General features: G+C 39.0%; 1 protein-coding gene across 4 annotated transcripts in view; it reads right to left on the minus strand.

Moving 5' to 3' along the window:
• Positions 1 to 3,916: 3,916 nt before the first annotated feature.
• The window catches only part of C18H12orf50 (chromosome 18 C12orf50 homolog), a 28,131-nt gene continuing 15,671 nt past the window's right edge, over positions 3,917 to 16,376 (minus strand). For 3 of the 4 annotated variants that reach the window (XM_059245227.1, XM_059245225.1, XM_059245223.1), the window contains exons 8-13: positions 12,382 to 12,486; positions 11,111 to 11,230; positions 9,645 to 9,749; positions 8,995 to 9,198; positions 7,136 to 7,228; positions 3,917 to 4,243 (exon numbers count right to left, since the gene is read on the minus strand). In XM_059245227.1, coding sequence (XP_059101210.1) covers positions 4,218 to 4,243; positions 7,136 to 7,228; positions 8,995 to 9,198; positions 9,645 to 9,749; positions 11,111 to 11,230; positions 12,382 to 12,486 — 653 coding nt within the window. In that variant the 3' untranslated portion in view covers positions 3,917 to 4,217. The remainder of the gene's footprint in view (positions 4,244 to 7,135; positions 7,229 to 8,994; positions 9,199 to 9,644; positions 9,750 to 11,110; positions 11,231 to 12,381; positions 12,487 to 16,376) is intronic. The other variant, XM_059245224.1, reaches the window with a different exon arrangement.

The raw sequence follows: 16,376 nt of genomic DNA on the forward strand, positions 1-16,376 counted from the left end.
CTGCATTATCTGAAATGCTTCCCCTGCTGTATATCACCTTACACAGGCAAGAAAGTTCATGTAAGATGTTTTATGTATTGTTCTTTGATGATGTCTTGAATACTATAGCAGCACCTATAATATCCAGTAACAAATTAAAATGTAACTTTAGATTGAAGATCACTCTTGCTCTTCAGATCAAACCCATATCTTAAACTTCTTTGCTTTTAGTTATCTTAAGCTGTTCTGGATGTTGGGATTCCTGGCCACTCCTCCATTTACATGACCTCATACGTGCAGTTCGGTAGCCAAGTAAGGGGCCTTATGTCCTATGTAATCCATGCGCTGCGTGATCATGCAGTCTGCGCATGTGTGGTGTAGCTCCATAATCCCATACGCACATGTGCAGGGGAATCCATAAAAAGCAGGTCACAGACCCCCTCCCCTTCCTCTTCTTCCTTCTCCTTCTTCCTTCTTCCTTCTTCTTCTTCTTCTTCTTCTTCTTCTTCTTCTTCTTCTTCTTCTTCTTCTTCTTCTTCTTCTTCTTCTTCTTCTTCTTCTCTCTCCTCTCTCTCTCTCCTCTCTCCTCTCTCTCTCTCTCTCTCTCTCTCTCTCTCTCTCTCTCTCTCTCTCTCTCTCTCTCTCTCTCTCTCTCTGCACGTATCTTCCACAGGGCCCTGGTCACTCTCTTCTGTCCCTCCTCTCTCCTAATAAAACTCTTGATAGTGAGTTTTGTCGTGCCTCGTGACCTTTCTCACACGGCAACAGCACCGCTTATTAAAACCAACACTGGATACTCTGGGATTTCATATTTACTTTAGAATAAGTTTGAGGTTTCCTGAGAAAAACCAGAGGACTTTGACAGGTGTGGTATTGAACAAGTCAGTTGACAGACAATTAGCATCTTCGATAGACATATAATTTACAACTGCACATATTAAAGGACTGGATTGTGATATTTCAATAAATGCAGCGTTCACTGGTCAAATCATGGACGACTTTCCAGAGTCAATTCTCTCCCACAAACACTTGGTCCCCTGAGTAAGAATTGAAGTCAACAGGCCTGGAGGCAAGAACCTTTACCTGATGAATTAACTAGCAAGCTTCCAGTTATTTCTTTACATTAAAAGTTTCAAGCAGCTTATACCTTCATAACCTACATGATTGTGAACTCTAGCTGCCCTTCTATGCTGCAGAGCACTGGGACTTATTCCTTCTATCTGGATTTTGGTGCCTTTTGTCCAATATTTCTTCAGCGTGCCTCCTTCCCCCACATGCCATTGCCAACTTCTAATAGCTGCTATCCTGATTTGAGATCAGGATTTTTACTTACCCGAAACATGAAAGATAAAACATGGTACCTGTGCTCTGTGTCTGGCCTATCTTGTGTCACATAATGTCCTACAGATATATCTGTGATGCCACACATGACAGTCGTTCATCTTTCTTATAGCTGAATGACATGTTTTGCAATTATGTGTTTGTTTTGCTCCCTGATGCCTTAAATCTTTGTTGATTTTTTAAAAAAAAAAGAACTATCCATTTTCACCTGTGGTGCTTGTTTTAAACATGTGTGCTAATTTATAAAAATGCCACTATACCCATAAAGTCTCACCAACATGACTGCCCAAATGTAACCCAAAGGAGGATGACACTAACCGACATGCCAGACTGGATGGGGGAAAGCCCAAGGGGCCTCAATCCTACACAAAATCTACAAGCAGCTGAGGAAAGCTGAGAGCAGGAGGGGGTGGGCTTCTCCAGGAGAGGGTCCACCAATTGGTTGTCTAGTACCAAGTGGTCAGCACTGAAAAACATACATACAAGTAACATTTTATGGACTGAACAGTTTCTCTTTAGGGATATATGTGTACATACAAATACGTGAGTGTGTGCCATAATAATTAATGAATAAAGAACCCATGAATTTGAAGAAGAGTGGAGGGAAGGAGAGAAATGATATAATTAAATTACAATCTCAAAAATAAACAACAAAAAAAACCAACAAAACCAAAAAATGGCAATTGATATTTTTATATCACTCTAGTATGCAAAATTCGCTAACCTCTGTTGATAAATCTATAATTTTAAGTATTTTGGCATTTCTAGATAGAAAATAATATCACCTAAGAACAATAAAGAAAAATTCCCCTTAATTTCAACTGTTAATGGAATTTTTTTCTCATCTTGCTCTGCCCATTATGAATTTTAGCAAAATAGTAAACTGAGGCAGTGATAGCAAACTCTGTTTTTATCTACAACTTGGAGAACTCCTTATCATTGACAATGAATATGTTGTAGAACTTTAGAGACCCAGCATCAATTTAAGAGACTCTTCTTTTCTGGGTTTGTCGAGAGCTGCATTCCACTAATTCGGTTAAAAACTTTTAACATCCATTACCAAACATAGTAACAATTTTATTGTTTCATCTTTGACTTAGGTGTTATTTAGAAAATTATAGTTTAATATCCGTATAAGAGCATATTTAGTCATTATTCATTGATTGTAACTAAATGGGCCTGTTAGTTAAATTTGAGTATATGATGTCCCCTCATCGGCTTCCAACTGGTCAGCTTTCAGTTGAACTGTTTTCTTACGTACCTCTCAAATCTGCTTCATCAAAATACATATTTATATAGTTTTCATTTCTCTATGCTCTACTCATAAAAACAAAACTAATACACCCACTGTTATTGACAGTGAGTGCATGGAGTGCATTAGAACAGAACTGGAGTGCATCACTCCACAAATGGGAACTGTGTCATGGAAAATATTGTTTGAAGTAAAATACTTTGAAAAATGATGCCATTGCCGGGCAGTGGTGGCGCACGCCTTTAATCCCAGCACTCGGGAGGCAGAGGCAGGCAGATCTCTGTGAGTTCGAGGCCAGCCTGGGCTACAGAGTGAGCTCCAGGACAGGCTCCAAAGCTACACAGAGAAACCCTGTCTCGAAAAACAAAAAAAAAGAAAGCAAGAAAAAGAAAAAAGAAAAATGATGCCGTCACCACTAACTATTAAGAGGCAACTCAATCAGAAAATTGTACAAATAAAAGCTATCCCTGTACACAAGTGCAAATGCTAGAGTGTTTCATTTAAAAAAATAAAAGCCTTACATTGATCTTTAAGATTGAAAACTAAACACTCACATTTTTGTTTTAGTCACACTGAAAATGGGTAATTTTGAGTAAATTTTCAAAAATTAAATTAAAAATGTATTATCAAAATCTACGATCCTAAAATGAAAAATAATAATAATAATAAAAGCTTCCAGGTGAGGCCTCACTTTTTCATTTTTGTTTTTGAGACAGGGTCTCATTGTGTGGCCCTGAGTGATGTGGAACACAATTTGTAAACCAGGTTGACCTTGAACTCAAAGATCTGCCTGCCCCTGCCTCCTGAGTGTGTGATGGAAGGCTTGAGACATCACTTGCCTGGCATGTCACTTAGGTGTGGACTTCTGGAGTTACTGAAGGCTTGGAACTTAAGTAATATTTCTGGGAACTACATCAGTTCACTATTTTTTAAAAGAATCTCCTTTGCTCCATTATGATCATATAATTTTTGTTTTTGTGACAGGAAAATGTTCCCTTTTCAGTGTTGTGTAGCACCTCTCGGCAGACAGATTTTGCAGTTGCCAATTAAAAGATACTGTTCAGCAACTTCCCTGCATGATAAACCCACTTTGTCTCTTTCTCTCTCTCATACATCAAAGGGTATTTATATTAAAATTCCCCCAAGGTGTTCATCACCAACTGTAAGCCCGGGACTCTGTTGAATTTGTGTTTGCTTTATGAGTTATCGCTGAGAGCTCTTCGGAAGACCTAGGAAAAGAAAGAAAATGGGGATTGTTTTCCATAAAGACTATCACAAACAGCAGAGATCAGAACACACTTTTACTCCTCGCTCTGTGCGATCTAACTTATGATTAAAGAATGATTTTAATTGTCAAACTTTGAAATTTTATTAAATGTTTGTGGTAATGTATTGAATGAATCCCAGACATACATAAATAAACAGGCAGCTGTTTGCAATTTGCATTTTATCAGTTTTGCAAGAGCACAATGTTCTCCCTGCATCATATTCTCAGAATTTGCATCTTATCATCCTTGGCTATCCACTATATACTATGGAGTACTTGAATATCTCATTCTTTGAATTTTCATTTTTGATTGTAAATCAGGTGATGGCTGGCATTTTTCTCTTTTCTCATTTTTTTCTCTTCTCTCAACCTCCAAGTTTACTTACTTCCATTTCTTCTTGGCTCTAACAATAAAACACACAAAATATTTTACATTTTGGTTTGGAACATCAATAATTCATATTTCTTTTGTTAATTACCATAAAATCTAAAGGCAAAAACAAAACCAAGCTTAGTGTTCTATTAAGTTTTTTTTTAATGTCATTCAAGCCTCCTAGGTTTCTTTTCCATGCTCTTTTAGCGTTGTATTTTAGATAGAATGTTGGTGAGAGACTGAATTAACACTGCGTATAAGTCTGCATTTGGAGGACACCCACAATGAATGGAATGAACATTCTATGATGTGAAGACAGGCGCTTCCATAGTCACTCTGGTATGTCCCTATCAGAATGGCCATGAGGCCACAAGGGAAGGCTGGCAATGAGAGTATCTCCAGCCCCCTTCAACTTATGTCCCTGATCCTCATAGTCAACCAGCTCTTTCCTCTCCTCTCTGACTACACCCACAGCATCCTGCAACATTTTCCCAAAAGACTCCTGGGGTCGGTTTACATTTCCTTGGTCTTGACTGCCAGAGCCTCAGAGGAACGGGCAAGTGGCAGCTTGTGTTTTCTGTCTCTTCCCTCCAGCAATCCATCTGTCCACTGAGAAATGTCACAATGGCTGTTCTGTGCCCTAGCAAGAATATGTGTGGGAAGAAACACAAGCTAATCTTTCTCTTTTTGTTCTGAAGATGACAACAACAACCAGAAAGGATGAACTTTGGGCATTACTACTTTCTCAATCAAAAGCAAGTAAGAAAATATACATGCCATTTATAAAATATTATTCATTTCATAAAGTGTTTTACAATACATAGACCTTAAATATAAGTCCTCATTCTTCCTGAGGTATAGACCTTTGTAGACAAATTCAGTTGAATTTGGTAATTTCTTAGTCACTTCGATTTCAAAATTCAGTCACTTTTAAAGGTTTTGCTTGGGGTTTTGTTCCAACTCCAGACTCTGTGTGGCTGTTCCTAATTTCTGGGATGGGTCAAGGAGAATGGTAACTGCCATGTGGCAGTCAAAGAGAGAATACATAATTTCCACAGACCTGATGTAGCTGGGTCTTAAGCCAGTTAACCTGCCTAGAGTTTCACAAACTTTAATGTGCACCCTAGTCACCTGGCCATGTTGGTAAGATGGGATCCTGCCACAGCAGGGATAATACAGAGACTCTACATTTCTATTTTTGGTTGTGAGCCTAGCCTTTAACGGCTGAGCCATCTCTCCAGCCCAAGACTCTACATTTCTAATGAACTCCCAGAGGATAGCATTGCAGTCGATCCTCAAATCATGCTTTCATGAACAAGGTTTTGCTCCCTGGATGCTGGGCTGGTATCTACTTACGTCTCTGTCAGAGGCCATCTGTTGAGATCATAGCTCAGTGCCACGCTCACCCCAGTAGAGTTCAACAACAAACATATCTTTCTGAAGTTCATCCCCTCACTTGTAGCCAGAACACTTGATGCATTCACACCGTGATCGCTCTGTTTTTCAAGGGCTGTCTCCCACAGAACTGTGTGATGCTCTCCTACGTATCCTTGACACTTAGAACTCTCAAGAAGCGGTCTTCAACCTCCCATGTGAGATGGGGCCTGCCTTTCCCCTAACCACATGGCCCTGAGACATTCTTTTCAGATCTTTTCTCCATACCCGGATCCTGAGAAGTACAATGTAGCCCGGCATGGGTGCTTGGATTCTGTAGTACACATAGGTGGTACACACTCACCTTCTGAAGGACTTCTCCATCCCCCAAATATTTCTCCTGCTGCTGTCTAACAATTTGGTTTGGGGGAGGGAGCCACTGGGGTACAAAATTAACAATTATGACAGTATTAGGGCACAGAGCACATCCTTAACATTCCAAATGCGTCCCTCTCAGACAGAAACCATAGCAAGAAAAGCTGTGACTTAGAAACGCCTAGTTCCTTCAAGGATTTTCGTTGTATCATTACTTTCGTTTTCTCTCTCCTCTGTTCCCTTTCAAATTATGTTTGATCACACTGACAATCCAGCCCAAGTTAAGAGAAAATTCAGTCAGTTAAATAATAACGTTATCAATATTCTCTTGAAGCATAATTTGGTTTGGAACATGAGGGGAACTAGGAGCTGTCTCCAAAATATAACTGTATACCAATTCTGGATACTGACTCACAGTTGAAGTCAAATGAGGTTTTTAAAAAGTTTCATCTAATCCATTTCCTCTGGAGAAAGGAAAATGGCTAGTCTTCATGTGACCCTTCTGGAAGGCCCTGGTATAAAAGCTTATGGCATCAGAATATTTTAAAAATACTAGGATATTCATTTAGATACAAGGTCCCTATCTGAATTATTTGTTCTGAAAGATTCAGTTGTCTGAGGAGTAATTTGTATTCACTGTAACAATTTCTAAGCAAAGACCTGTCTGTGGTCAGGATCTCTAACAAATGTCTAATCTGAGATTCCCAACATTCCTGTTCCCTTGGTGAGTACAATGTATAACAAGTGGGAGAATCCACTTGATACCTCCTTGGCAATCAAATTCATGGACTGCTAGCCTTTACCAGCCTACATCTGTCTAAGGTAAATACAGCAAGAGAGAATATCTTATTAGTGCAAAATATTTGCACTGTATTATCGCAAAGAGTAGTTTAGCATATGTAATTATTACAATTACTATGTTTGATGGAGAGGAAAAAAACAATATCAAATGGTTTTCTGGTAACATAAAAATAGGTAAACCTGAACACCATGAAATAAAGTAATATTAATTTGCCACTGTACTGGGGGGACTACTAACTCCCCAGGTCTCCTATGTAGTTAAATGATCTTGAAATTTTTTTATTTTAAATGTTTTAAAATCTGTTTTGACTTAAGAACTTGTAATTTATTTCCAGGACTATATGGCACATTAAAGTCACCAGTGGGTATTTACCTGGATATATCTTTTCCGTTTTTGAATATGTTTTTGAAAAAGGAATTCTTCTTCGCCAGGCTGAACCATTATATGATGTTGACATATGTTTATCTGAGAAAATAAAAAAGAAGACTGCTAGCAAATGTTGCCAAATTCGAACAACTACATTCCAAGAGCATTCTAAAGCTATAAATATCTCAGCAGTAAGAATTATCCTCCACGTGTTTCCTCTACCATTTGAAAACTAAGGCAACAGGGATACAAGGGAGCTTATTAAGGCCACTTAAGTGATCAGCAAGCATGGTTACAAATCTCTTAATTTACTGTTCATTTCCTCAAATAAGGCTCTATCACATGAGGCTAATCTAGAAGTCCGAACAATGTCTGGATACAGTATTTCATGACCTTTCTTCTGTGACTTAACACACTGTTCTCCTAATGTTTGGAGAGGCCATAAATTTGAAAGAGAGCAAAGAGGGGTTTGTGGGAGGCCTTGGAGGGAGGAAAGGGAAGGGAGAGCTGATATAAATATATTATACAATCTCAAAAAAATAAAGAAAATTAACATTTCAGACAATACATAATCTACTTTGTAAATATATTTTTAATTTTATTTTAAAGACAACAAGTTACATTTGCCTATAGAAAGTGCCCTCTGTAAAAACAGTGACCACTGAAATCGTGAACTTGAAGCCTCAGGAAGCAAGAGCACGCGCACACACACACACACACACACACACACACACACACACAGAATAAGTTGTCTATAAAGACATGATTTTATCTACTCCCTAACATTGTTATATTTGTGTTCTCAGGGTTATTACCACACATCTATAGTTCTCAGAGTGTGACTTATAATAATATCAAGAATTTTCTTTCTTGTGTCGTTTTTGTGTGTTGATATTTTCACGAATGAGGCACAGCAGAGTCCAGGAGAGTGGGTGGCACATTCAGTTCACAGAAGTCTAGACTTAGGCAATGCACTGTGCTAGTATGCATTATAGTTTTCATAGCCACACCAGTATTACAGCAAAAAGAATAAACAGCATAATGCTACAGCAATACAATTAAAATCAGTTTCTTCTGAGTGCATACTTATTTGCTTATACACATCCATACACCATTATAGTCTAAAACGAACAATTAAAGTGAAACATCTACTTAAGTTGTTAAAGTTTCCAAAAGTTCTCGAGAAGTGGAATTCACAAACTACACTGTGAATAAAAGCTACAATGTAAATTACAGAGAACTGAAGGACGTTTTGTTAAGTCAAGAGAACTGAAACCCAGCTTCAAACCAGCACAATTCATCTTGAGCAGGAAGAAAAAGAAATTCTCTCCTGTGGCCTTGTACTTCCTGACATACACCATGCCTTTGCCTATGACATGATGAAGTGATTTAGAAGGGCACGGTGGGAGAGAGGAGAGGTTGTCAGAAATATTGCCGTTAACCCTCACACTAACCCTTTCGGAAAGTAATCAGGATGTCCTCAAGAAAAGACAGGGTGGTCATCTGACAGTAATAATTGAACAGTGCATTTAGTGGAACAAGAAAATGTCAACCACCTAAAACGAATCCTCCCTAGAGAAATAAAACTGCCCAGGGTGAACAAAGCTCAGTACATGGAGGCGAATCTCTAAGGAGGTACAGTGTCACCTCCTCAGCACCCAGCATGAGGATTCTTCCACGTCTTTTAAATCATGCAGGACTCCTCATGGTTGCAATCCTCTGCTCAGTGTCACAGACGTTACAATGATGCTAGTCCAGTAAAATCAGCGAGAGGGAGGAGTGACGATCGGGTTTCCATGGGGGAAATCCTACACTAAGGCAAAGTGCATCCGTCAAGAGTGAACCACATCAATAAAGAACCTCACCTGGGCAGAGGTTGAGTTTGGGCTCCTTGTTGATGTCAGTTTTGTTGTAGGACCCACCTGTGGGCCTGCTTCGGGGAGGGGTGTTCAGTGTGACCGTTCTTACCGCGTCTCTTTGGACATGCATATAGGAGGTGTTCTCAGCATTTCGGTTTTTATTATGATGATGGTAACTCATTTTATGTTTGGGATTTGGGGTGTGTACTGCTGTAAATCAAGAGGGTAGAGACGAGGGATGAAACAAGCCAGACTCACATTCAAAAGAATACACAGTACATGAAGCATGAGGTGGCAAAATAAAAGAAAATTTAAGCTAAAGAACAGCATTCAGAGAAGAGCTGGGGTAACTTTTTTTTTTTTTTTTTTTTTTTTTTTTTTTTGGTGTTTCGAGACGGGGTTTCTCTGTGTAGCTTTGCGCCTTTCCTGGGACTCACTTGGTAGCCCAGGCTGGCCTCGAACTCACAGAGATCTGCCTCGCTCTGCCTCCCAAGTGCTGGGATTAAAGGCGTGCGCCACCACCGCCCGGCATGGGGTAACCTTTAAAGTAGACTTGAAGTTATATGGCAAATAATTTTTCCTTGGAGTGGGAAATATTTGATTTTTAATCTCTGTGGAAATTATGATTAGAAATACCAAACACTTAGATATTCTACCTCTCCGCATTCCAGGGCCAGGAAAGTTCTTTGGTTCATCATAAATCCATTTTCTTTTCTTCACACCTTTAAAATGAGGCTTCCTCACTGGCTGGACATCATTCACTTGGAGGAGATACAAATTTTTACAGTTTTTAAGAGAGATGCTTTTATCTGAAAATTACCGAGGCGATAATTACCTGTCTGTGCATTCTCACATCAAGCAAAAGGGTGCCACACTTAAACTAGTTTTTAGAACAAAGAGTGGCTGGTTTTTAAGAGTCAAAAAGAAATCCCCCTTGGAAATACATTAATGAGAAAAAAAAAAAAAACCTTCGATAAGTTGCTTTCCTTTAAAAAACGTTTTATTGTTCTCCAAAGGAATGCGTGGGCTCCTTAAAATAGCACAAAAGTGCACTCCAATCGTAATTACAAATCCGCACATAATGCTCTTCTAAGGTCGTCATTGTTATCTTCAAAATGAATCTCTTTGTACTTTTTAAGCCCAAACTACTATTTCTTAATGAGTTAGGTTAATACCTGAAGCACTTTCATTGAATTTCTCCCTATCCTTTTTGAAGTGTTACGAGGCTGACTACTCAGTTTGGTAGGGCAAAGCTAACTATAAGAAAGAATATGGAAGCTTCTAGTCACGCTTGTCTCACATTATGTGGATACACTCATATCAAAAATTTCCACATGCATTCTCAGTTCCTCGAGGCTTCCCTAAGGAATGTTTTTCAGAGATTCCTAAACCAATTTTGTAGAAGCATTCTGCTAATCACAAAAGACTACGAGGGAAAACGAGTATCAGTGTACAGATTAGAGTAGCCTTCCACTAGTAGGCTAATAAATCTGTGTTTCCTTAGCTTAAGCTTTCAGCCCTCAGAATCTTTGCCTCCTCCACATACATCACTCCCAAACTCCCACACCTAAGATGCTACCATCCAAAGTTATAACAAGTACTATTAACATGAGTTTCCTTCCAGAAGTTATTGTGGTTCTTCTCTCCTTCAGTGTCTGAGAACCAAGAACATTAACAGGAGTTCAGCAAATGATACAAGGATCAGGGGGAAGGAGAGAAGGGATGAAGCAGAATCCATCAAAGTACCAGCTCAAAGCACCAATGCCCAGGAGAAGCCAGATCAAGGAAAATGATCCATAATAATTACAAAGCTGCCAATATGTTCCATGATGGTCAAAAAACTAACGTGCTGTGGCAATGACCTTCTGCACAGGCAGTTTACTATTACACGAACATGTACCTTAAACTAGTGGGTATAATTGACTGGGACCTGTATCACAATCTGCACTCTGGACTTAGAAGAAGAATATTATTTACAGCTTCAAATGGCAGATTTTTCAAAGCACACTTTTTTCCTTTTCTTTCTTTTTTCTTTCCGGTTTCAAATTCTCTTGCAAATAAGAAAAATACATAATAAGACAGACACATTCAAGGTCTAAAAGAGACAGAAGCACTGTCTTACTTGAAGATGGGTTCTCTCTGTACTTCATCCTGATGTTCTCAGTAGCATTTAATATATGTGTTGTAGGGACTAGGCGAGTAGTTAGGGGGTGCTTTGGATGTAGACTGTCCTTGCTCTCTTCTAAAGCAAACGAAGAAAATAAAATGTCAATATTAGTAAAAGAAACACTTCAGATGGGCACACCTCCTACATATGTGTGTCATTTTCCAGAAAGCCTAGTTAAAATCAACTCACTGACACATTGTCCCTCAAGTACTGACAAAACTTTAAAAACGCAAATATAGCTATCATTTCCATGCACAAGTGGAAATGCACAAGAGAGATTTCTGTGTTTTAGCATCTCCTTGAAAATTTTAAGTAGATGGTGTATTTTGCAGGGAATAAGCCCATTTAAGTTCTTAAGACACTTTCAATGGGACCATGTTCATTTGACCTGTGCTTGGCAGAGGGACTATCCATATCTACAAGTATGAGAGTGTTGTAAATCTGTGCTGTTTCACATAATAGCCAGTACTCACATGTGTCTATTTACTACTTGGTGTGGGAGCTAGTGCAGTTGAAAAGCTGAATTTAGAACTTTATAAATTACAATTTAAATTTAGGCACTCATACATGGCTAGCTAGTGGCCTCCAAATCAATATAGCTGGGTTTTTTCTCCCAAGAATTTCTTTGATTGGTTAGGGAAAAAATTAACTCTGAATATGAGACAGATTTACATTATAATTTTCCACTAAATAACTTGACACAAATGTCTTTTCCTACACTTCTGTCCACCAGAGCACTCCCAGCTGTAGACTGATAGAGTGGCACAAGGCTCAAGAGGAGACATTTATTTTATCCCTGGAATATTCACAGACTGTTGCTAGCAATTATTGCATAATGGGTATGTCATCACAAGAATGGATCTCTTCAAATGTTCATGAACAATGTTTCTAAGGAAATTCAGTCATTCTGTTTTAAGTTGCTAAAAAAGAAAAAAACTTCAAAGGTCTTGGTATTGCCATTTAAGGAGGCCAATAACCTTATAGCTGAAAGAGCCCTTGGAATGTCATTGTCCAAGAGACAAACTTTCCAGACTAGGAAACAGGCTATAAAACTTAAAACAATTAAGTGCACAGCCAGTTCAGAGCCTTGGGGTTCTGGTGTCCTATTCAGTACTTTCCAATATATTACCTTTCTGATTACATTTGGTTTCCATAACAACTAAGATGTTCATTTAATTTATCTGCCCAACCTACAGATGGCTCAGTTTTATCACATGACCCATTACCTTTGACATTTGAGGATTTTGAGGTGATTTCTTTCACTTCAGCTAATGCTTCACTTTCATCTACTCCAAGAAATATGATCCTCTGTGGAGCATAGCAATCACCTCCTAGAATAAAATTTCACAGTCAGGGGCAGCAATAGTAACAAGAGGCACATGACTACCTTTTAATACAGGAATGATCTTCACAATATCTCTGGTGTCCACTTTTGTTTAAACATGTCTCAGATTATGCTCCCGCCATATCTCTACACATTCTATCAGAGATGCTTAGTGTGTATGTGTATTAGCTATATTATTTGAGTGGCCAGTATGTAAACTTACATATAGATAATTGCAAGAAAGTTCACATATTCAACAAAATTAACTTCCCTCTAACATAGTGATCTTTAGAGATATTCACAGTAAATGTAACTTAGCCTTCATTTGAAATCTCCAGATATATGAAAGCAGTTTGGTTTTCCTTAAAGATCTTCCACATTTTTTCAAGATAAATACATATGCTAGCTTTAAATGCTACAAATGAGATTTATAGTACCTTCACCATGAAATTTATTCTTATTAAGCAAAACATTATCTGTTTTAAATAACCATTTTCCTGTGTATGTGTGATGTGTTTATGTATACATGTACATGTGCATGCATTTGTGTGCGCACGTGTGTGTGTGTGTGTGTGTGTGTGTGTGTGTGTGTGTGTGTTACAGTGCATATCAAAAGACAATCTCAGGTGCTGCTCTTCACCTCCCACCATGTTTGAGATAGTGTTTCTTGTTTACTGTTGTATTTGTCAGGCTAGCTAACCTGCCAGTTTCCAGGGATTCTCCTGTCTACAGCTCCCATAGTGCTGTAGGGGTACTTAGATTTCAGACACATGAGGCCGGGTAGTGGTGGCGCACACTTTAATCCCTGCACTCGGGAACTCGGGAGGCAGAGCCAGGTGGATCTCTGTGAGTTCGAGGCCAGCCTGGTCTACAGAGCGAGATCCAGGACAGCACCAAAGCTACACAGAGAAACCCTGTCTCAGACACACACACACACACACACACACACACACACACACACACACACACAAGATTTCAGACACATGATACCATGTATGACTTTGTGTAGGTTCTGCAGATTGGAACTTGGGGCCTCATCCTTACCTGCCAATTTACCTACTGAGCCATTTCTTGAGCCCCTTAGTAACCTCCCTTGAAAATAATATTCAGATGAGGATGCAGCTCAGTCGAGGAGCCCTCACCTAGCAGGCACAAGGTTCTAGGTATATCTCAAGCGCCAGTATAACCAAAGTAAAGAGAACATTAAAAAAAAAAGTTATGGAATAACTTGTGAAAAAGTAGTATGTAGTATTTCACTTGCAATGTCCAGCATCTAATTAAAACTGAAAAGGTGTACTAAAAAACTCAAAAACTCAAATGTTTATCAAAACCAGAGGAAATTGAAAATGATCTAAGTAAAACAGCAAGGAAGAAAAAAAATAGTAATATGACTATTACACCCCCCCCCAAAAAAAAAATGATGGGAAATTCTTCAAAAGGTCAGACAGAGAGAAGGTAGAATTTTATTTAAAGTAGTGGGGGGAGGCAGAGAGGAAGCATTAGCAAGCAAGACTTTGGGTCAGCAAGAAGGATCCAGTTGTCTCTAGAGTAACTCATAATAAAAAGTGGTATCAAGATAGAACTTGACAAAAAGAGAAGTCAAGGTAGACAATAAGCTCCTGAAAAATGTGTTCAATGCCATTAACCATCAGGGAAAGGTGAACTAAAATGAGGTATCACAAGCTAGGCAACAGAAGAGCCACAAGGTAGAAGCGATGTCTGTTGTTGGCACTGCTGGTACTTTTCAAAAATGCCACACAGAGTGGTGAGAAATAAGAATTCTCAGCTGCACACATTCCTCCAGTGAGGTAATATGCTCGGCATTCCTGCTTGTGTTTTCATGCAGAGATGGCCACAGGATGGGACTTTCAGGAGGACGACGCAGCATTGTGCCATCTCTTTAACGCAAGGGAAGCTGCAAGGGATCTGAATCCCAACACTGGCACCTGCCGAGCGACACAGCCTGAGCAGAGTCACCTAATGCTTCCAGACTCCATTTTCTCTTTAAAACATAGACAGTTTAATATTTGCTCATTCAAGGTTCATGCCGTCTTTACAGCTGCTGGGAATAATGGGAATCCTTTCTCCCCACCCCACGTCCTCTCGTGTGTGTGTGTGTGTGTGTGTGTGTGTGTGTGTGTGGTGTGTATGTGTGTTCAGAAAGAAATGCATGCACATATAGAATGTTTGTAAATAGGTACATATAAATGCATATATGCACTATCTCCTTATATGCATATCTATCTATATGTATGAAATTTAAACAGCAGTGTCCAAGAGCTTCTGCAACAATCAACAATGTGGACATATCTCACACAATTAAACTTAATTACTAAACTAAAATACTAAAACTGAAGGAACCCAAACTGTACATTTCCATTTAAATAGCAATTAAATATGTAAAACTAAACTGTGCGGGCAAAGATCAGAGTGTGGTTATCAACGAGACGTGATTATTGCCTTTGCTAGTCCCTTAGTGACTGATAATAAAATGCTGATGGAAGTGGTATTGGGATATAACAGAACTTGACAAAAGAGGATGTCAAGGTAGCCAATAAGTTCATAAAAATACAGCTACACAGATGGGTCTGCATGTGGGATTTTTTCCCAAGCTATGTACATCAAAGTAGCATGCTTCATTAAATTCAAAGTCCAAGAACACATTAAAAATGATAAAGCTAGATACAATGTTTCATGTGTTTAAATTAAATATGGACTCGCTAGCTACAACTGTAAAATGTACCACTTTTCCTCTCAAGATGGTCTATCAACTATTTAGAAGACTCAAATTATCAATTTAGCATATACGGAGACCCCGGGAATGTTTGTAATTGAACAAAGACTTTTATGGTAGCTGGAGAATCAACAAGATTCACTATTTCAGGAACCCCCTCTCCCAGATGACTGAGAGCTTTAACGTCCTCCAGTATTGCTGTTAAACAGTTAATTATTCACAGAATTATTAGAAAGAATAATGGAAGTGCAATGTCATTCTCACACTTCCTAAGTCTCAAGGAAGCAAGAAATGTATATGAAGGAAGCTGATGTTTTACATGAAAGGGTTAGTTCATCAATGACTGGAAATAACTTTTTCCCAACCAAAAAAGCCAGATAATTTAGTAATATTTTGCCCAAGTATAAAATGTCAGCTTTTCTCTTTCTCTCGCCAGAGCTAGAACTTGTTGCTTCAAAGCAACCAATGATAACACTGAGTCTACTGCAGATATAGAGGAGGAGGAGGAGGAGGAGGAGGAGGAGGAGGAGAGAGAGAGAGAGAGAGAGAGAGAGAGAGAGAGAGAGAGAGAGAGAGAGAAAAGAGAGAGAGACAAATGTGGTGATATTTCATTTGTATGTTAATAAATAAAGTTTGCCTGGAGATCAGAGGAAATAGCAAGCCATTTTAAGTAAACACAAAAGTCAGGCAGTGGTAGCACATACCCTTAATCCAATCACTTAGCAGGCAGAGTCTCTGTGTGTTCAAGGCCACACTAAGTAACAGAGCCAAGCATGGTGACACATGTCTTTAATCCCAGTACCAACCATAGAGGCCTGGGGGGTCTGTGCAGACAGACAGAAAATGACAGAGCTGTGTAGGAAGAGAAAGTAAGGTAGCTGGGCTAAGAGAGCCAATGAGAGGGCAGAAGAGCAAGGCAATAAAAGCCTGGGTAGACAGAAAGTTGTGGCGTTTGGAAGCGGCAGAGTCGGTGAGGTAAGTTGGCTGGTGGATCTCACTATTTCCCTGATCTAAGGCTTTCACTCCTATATTTGGCTCCGTGTTTTTTATTTAATAAGACCATTTAGAAATTCATCTACAGAGAAGGAAAAAAAGAGAAAGAAAGAAAGAAAGAAAGAAAGAAAGAAAGAAAGAAAGAAAGAAAGAAAGGAAGGAAGGAAGAG

The sequence above is a fragment of the Peromyscus eremicus genome, chromosome 18 (genome assembly GCF_949786415.1).
Source record: "Peromyscus eremicus chromosome 18, PerEre_H2_v1, whole genome shotgun sequence".
Taxonomy (NCBI): Eukaryota; Metazoa; Chordata; class Mammalia; order Rodentia; family Cricetidae; genus Peromyscus; species Peromyscus eremicus.